General features: G+C 37.1%; 1 protein-coding gene across 1 annotated transcript in view; it reads left to right on the top strand.

The window, feature by feature from the left end:
* LOC105808661 (uncharacterized protein C10orf88-like) overlaps nt 1-4,102 on the top strand; it is a 4,969-nt gene extending 867 nt beyond the window's left edge. Inside the window, exons 2-5 of the mRNA XM_012642375.1 lie at nt 194-455; nt 1,531-1,600; nt 3,643-3,849; nt 4,067-4,102. Coding sequence (XP_012497829.1) covers nt 194-455; nt 1,531-1,600; nt 3,643-3,849; nt 4,067-4,102 — 575 coding nt within the window. The remainder of the gene's footprint in view (nt 1-193; nt 456-1,530; nt 1,601-3,642; nt 3,850-4,066) is intronic.
* The last annotated feature ends 1,395 nt before the right edge of the window (nt 4,103-5,497 follow it).

The raw sequence follows: 5,497 nt of genomic DNA, 5'->3' as shown, positions 1-5,497 counted from the left end.
GTAAATGTATTTAATTATCTGAGAATCAGTTACAGGGATTGAGTAGAATGTGATTGACGGAAAACCGTAGAGGGGAAAGCCCTGATGTCTGAAGCCTCCCTTTCTTTATGAATTCTGTATTGAGCATTTGTGGGTGCTTGGACCCCAAGGGCAAGTGGAAGTGAGAAGAAATACCCATGGCCTAACAAGTGAGTTTTGATTGGCGTTCAGAGAAGTCTACTGTGTAATGCTTTTACCAATTTTCTTCTCAGGCAGGATCTGGTGATTTTGAAGAGAAACCTGAACAGCGAAGATGAAAGCCCCTGCTTCCTCTACCTGAGGTGTGACCCTAACGGAGGTGAAGAAATCGTTTCTGTTGGTATTCTCAGTTCTGCAAGAAATATGGAAGTATACTTAGGAGAGGAGTACTGTGGAACCAGTTGGGGCAAGAATGTTGGTACTGTCCTGGATGACAGGTTCGTGACTTGTACGAGTCACAGTGTTTTTCTGAACCAGTGTTTTTATTTTCCCACAGCCTTTGTGGTGTTTATTGATTACCTGACATGGATGCCATTCGTTAGGGGAGAGAAGATAAAAACCAGTAGACATAAAAGGGTTAGACCATTAAGGGATCTCATAGGCTGTCTAGATCAGCCTTCTCATTTTTATGAATGTGGAGATTGAGCTAATAAAGGGGAGGTGAGTTGGTAGAAGGTCCTGCTAGTTATAAACGTATACAGACAATAGTGCAGTCCTTCTTGCTGCTTCTTGGCTTGCTCCATAAGCACAATGGCCTGTTTTCCAAATTAATTTGGCAGTCAGTCTGGAGCTTTGAACGCATTTTTTGTGAGGAAGCCCATTACAAATGGTGCACAAACTGCCGGGTGGCTCACACAGTAATTCTAGCACTCTGGGATGCCAAGGCGAGAGGATTGCTTGAGCTCAGAAGTTCCAGACCAACCTGAGCAAGAGCAATACCTCGTTTCGACAAAAAATAGAAAAAATTAGCCTGGCTTGGCAGCATGCGCCTGTACTCCCAGCTACCCAGGAGGCTGAGGCAAGAGGATTGCTTGAGCCCAGGAGTTTGAAGTTGCAGTGAGCTATGATGATGCCACTGCCCTCTACCAGGGCAACAAAGCAAGACTGTCTCAAAAAAAAAAAAAAAGAATGGTGCACAAACCCATATCAGCCTATTTAATCTGTGATTCAGTCTCTTACAGATTCTTAATTTCTCTAATCGCTTATAGGAAGATTCTACACTAATCTCTCCTATATAAATCAGAATACGAACTATTTTATGTATTGTGCATGTTGGAATAGTAATACATGATGCGGTGTTTGTAACTGGGTCATTTGAGCCAAGATCCCAATTCTTTGTCCCTTACCAGACAGACTAAATCTCAGGATTTAAATAATGACCTGGGGACAGTTTATTTTGATTTTTATTTTTTTCCCAAAACAGTATGGTTTGTTGCAGACAGTTTATTTTTAAATGCTAGTATTAACAATGATAATCTATGAAAGTGAAAATAATTTTACTTTTATTTTTAGTGAAAACAAAATTATTTTCTACAAAAAATATTTAAAATTGGAGTCCTCGACTCATGCATGTAAAATAAAGGTAAGTTATCACTAATTTAAATTAACAAATTTGACAGTTGCAAATGTTTATGTATAATACATACTTATTTACTGTAGGTTTATTAATACAATTAGTCCAACTTGGTCCCTGCTGATCTTTATATAAAACTATGGTGCCAAGGAAACCACATTTTGGTTCTGGGCCCATTATATTAAGAAAGACAAAAATTAGGGAGAGGTTACAGAGAAGAACACTTAAAAGTTGAAGGGATTTGGACTGGTGTCTTGAATATGAAAAATATTGTTGAGGCGAACTTTAGTGATATCATCAGAGTCAGCCCGGAATATTAATTCAGCTTTGTTGCTGACTGGCTGAGTGACCTTGGGCAAATCTTTTCATTTCTTTGGACCTACCTCTTGGTTAAATTAGGGAACTAAAGAAAATAAAGCATTGTATTCTTTTTGTCTCCACATTACTTTATACAAGGTTATAAGACTTATTTTAAGAATAAGGAAAAAATTAGTGATTCTTAAGCAGGCAACTAGCAAACTTACCGAACGGATTGTTCCAAGACATTGTTTTAGGTAGTGTACATTAATAGCTCCCTCCTTGAATAAATTACCTGACTCATACCTGTAATCCCAGCGATTTGGGAGGCTGAGGTGGGAGGGTCGCTTGAGCCCAGGAGTTCAAGGCTATAGTGAGCTGTGATCATGCTCTCCAGCCTGGGCAACAGAGCAAGACCCTGTCTCTAAAAAAAAAAGTGTTTTAAATAAAATGATTTATTCAACAAATATTTGAGTGCCTTCTGACACCAGATTACTAGACATTTAGGAATCAACAGTAATAAAATAAATTGAAATTATTGCCTTTGCGTTGCTTATATTCTAGTGGAAAGTGACAGATAATAAGCACGCTCAATAAATAAAATTGTACTAAATTTGGTGGTGAGAAAGGCCATGAGAATTAAGAAGCAGAAAGGGCATAATACAGAGGTCAAGAGGTTAGATGTGTAAATTTAATGGGGTATTTCCTTAGTTGAGGACAGTCTTGTCTTTGGTGTCGTCGGTCTGGTTTGACCTGTGTATTTGTGTTACATAGTGTACAGAGTGGTTTTCTGTAACTGTTCTAGGGAATATGTGAGTGCAAAGGGTCATTTAATTTAGGGAGGTTCCCAGCCTGCTAAAGCTTTTCTGGGACAATGGTAAATGAAAGTGAAAAAAATAGTAACTGATGCATATTTTTGGATATTTATTGTTAGGTACTGGAAATTTTAACACATAATCACAACAACCACGTGGAACCATTTTTATTATCCCCTCATTTTACTCCCAACTCAGGTTTTGGCATTTGCCCAGGATCATACAGGCTGTAAGCAGCAGAATCATAATTGAACCCCAGTCTGTCTGATTCTAAGTCCTGTTCCTTTCCGCTTTGCTACTGTGTTGTCAGTACCACACATGAAATGTCTTTTGGTTCAGAAACATGGATGAACTGAGGTAGCACAAAGCATTGGAAAGGGCACTCCTGTAAAAGCTGGAAGAGCTAGGTTCCTGAGCCTTTTACTTACTGGGTAATCCTTCGACAAGTTAGAAAATTAACCCTGACCTCTTCTTTAATGTGTACATCAGCAGGTTATATGGCACTATCTTGGCTTTCCCTTGTAATTCTAAATGGCTGACTTATATTAAGTATTTTAGTAAACACTTTGAATGGACTTGGGAACACTCATATTTTATACTAAAGAGCATTACAGCAAACTTCAGTATGTTAAAGTCTCAGATTGGTATAGTTTTATTTTTAGCTCCTTAAGTAAAACTTTAACCTCCTTTTGTGTATCTAGTGTATTTTTTTAAGTTTGAAAATGACATTGTCTTATATAAATTATTCTACTGAATTTCATAATAAATTGAAAGTTCTGACCATTACTATTTTAGGGAAAACTTAAAAATGAAAATATATTTAAAGTGTATATTTGCTTTCCTGAATACTCTTGCTAATTTAATAAAAAGAAGTGATCTTAAATAGTGAATATTCTTTAATGTCATTATTTATTTTCCTGAACTTTTGTATTGTAATAGTTGCTGTCCTTTGGTGAAAAGGAGTATGTGTTCATCAGTAAAGTTGTGGTACACATGAGACCGATTTCAGCCAATTCTTCAACAAGCTCTCCAGCTCTGGGATCAAGGATAGACCTAGACAGGGTTCAAGCCATTATGGAGTCCATGGGGTCAAAGTTATCACCTGGAGCTCAGAAACTGATGAATATGGTTAGGTTTCAACAGCTGGTAAGTAGAAATGGATTTCTTCCCAGATACCTTTAAAAACTTGAAAATGATGGCTTTTTATAAAGACATGTAATGACTTAATTTTTTTCTTTTTATTATTGACTTAGCTGTTATCTTTATTTTTATAAAAATAGTATTTGATAGACTTAGCCTCTAACAAAATGTTTTGACTACAGATCGTCACACTTTTTCATGAATTATTCACTCATTCATTCAGCAAGTATTAAGTACCTTCACAGTGAACGAGGTTTGAACACTTTTGAGGTTGCAATGATGATTAGTTAGTCTATAGCCTGTTTTTAAAGATTTTTATAGTCTAGAGCATGTAAGTAGTGAGTGATGAGGTAGATCAGGCAAGGCTACTAAAGGAAGCGGCAGTTTATCTAGACCTTTGAAGAAGTGTGGGATTAGGCATGTAAATCTGGAGGGAGGCCATTTCAGACAAAGAAAATGAGGCGGATAAAATCTTAAATGCTAGAGGAACTGGATATAGCTGGGAAATGAATAGTAGTTCATTTCTGTGGAGCAAAGAAGTAACAGGGAAGTTTATAGTAGTTTTGAGCTAGAACATAGAGAGCTTTTGAATGATATTTTCCAGTTGTGAATGTTTTTGACCTATGTTTCAAGAAATTTTAATCCACTGTTATGTGTGATGAAGCTACAAAAAGGAGACAAGCTACATGTTATTTCTCTCGTCCAGATGAAAGTTAACGAGGGTGTAAGGTTGGACATAGTAACATAATGCTGGATTGTGAGATGCTAAGACAATGGATCCCTTGGGACTTGACAACTAAGAGATAAACAGAATAATACGTAAACAGTGAAAGTAGCAAAGAGAGCTCTGATGAAAATACGATACAGATTTGGAGGGAAAATATACTTCAAACGGGGAGGCTGGGGAAGATCTCATTGAGAATATAACATTTATTCTGTTTATCTCTTTAAAATGTAAGCTTCATGCAAATGGGGACCTGGTCTTGTTTATGGCTCTGAATATGTATACAATAAATTTTTCCTTTGGATTATCAACTCAGTACTCCTTGGAGATTTTCAGGGAGTTCATTTGAATAGTGATGAGACAGGAGGGATTAGGTAGCAAATAGGTATTTGGAATGTGTAGGTACCCAGAGTGAAGTGGGTTTGTTTCAAGAAGGATAGAGACAAGGAGCCTCCCTATATCAGAATCCCTTGGCATGTTTATGAAATGCAGATTCCTCGTTCTCACCAGCGACCTCAATGGTGTGATCCAGGAATCAACATTTTAAGAGCATCCCCAGGTGAGTCTTATGTATAGTATATTTTATGATTATAAACTCTATGCTTCTAGAGTTTTCTATTTATATAGAAACACAAGTCCTTCCACCCTACACGTTAGGTTGTAACCTGTCCCCCTTACCCCCCACACACTAAATCATTACATCTGGAGGCATTTGAGGGACACCCTGGGGAACAATGAATGTTAAATCTTTTAAACATGCTAATAAATGACTTCCTTCCTAGTAAAAAAAAAAAAAAAAAGTCCTTGTTTATGGGATTAACAAACGAGGCATCTTTGTATTTCTCCCTGGAAAATGTTGCATAAGCTATGTAACTATCTGAGCATAAAGTAGGAATATTTCATGACCAAAACAACTCCTCTGTGTAAGTG

This window comes from Propithecus coquereli, unplaced genomic scaffold, assembly GCF_000956105.1.
Source record: "Propithecus coquereli isolate 6110/MARCELLA unplaced genomic scaffold, Pcoq_1.0 Scaffold179, whole genome shotgun sequence".
NCBI lineage: Eukaryota > Metazoa > Chordata > Mammalia > Primates > Indriidae > Propithecus > Propithecus coquereli.
The sequence above is the reverse complement of the archived record's forward strand: the minus strand, read 5'-3'. Positions and strand labels throughout refer to the sequence as shown.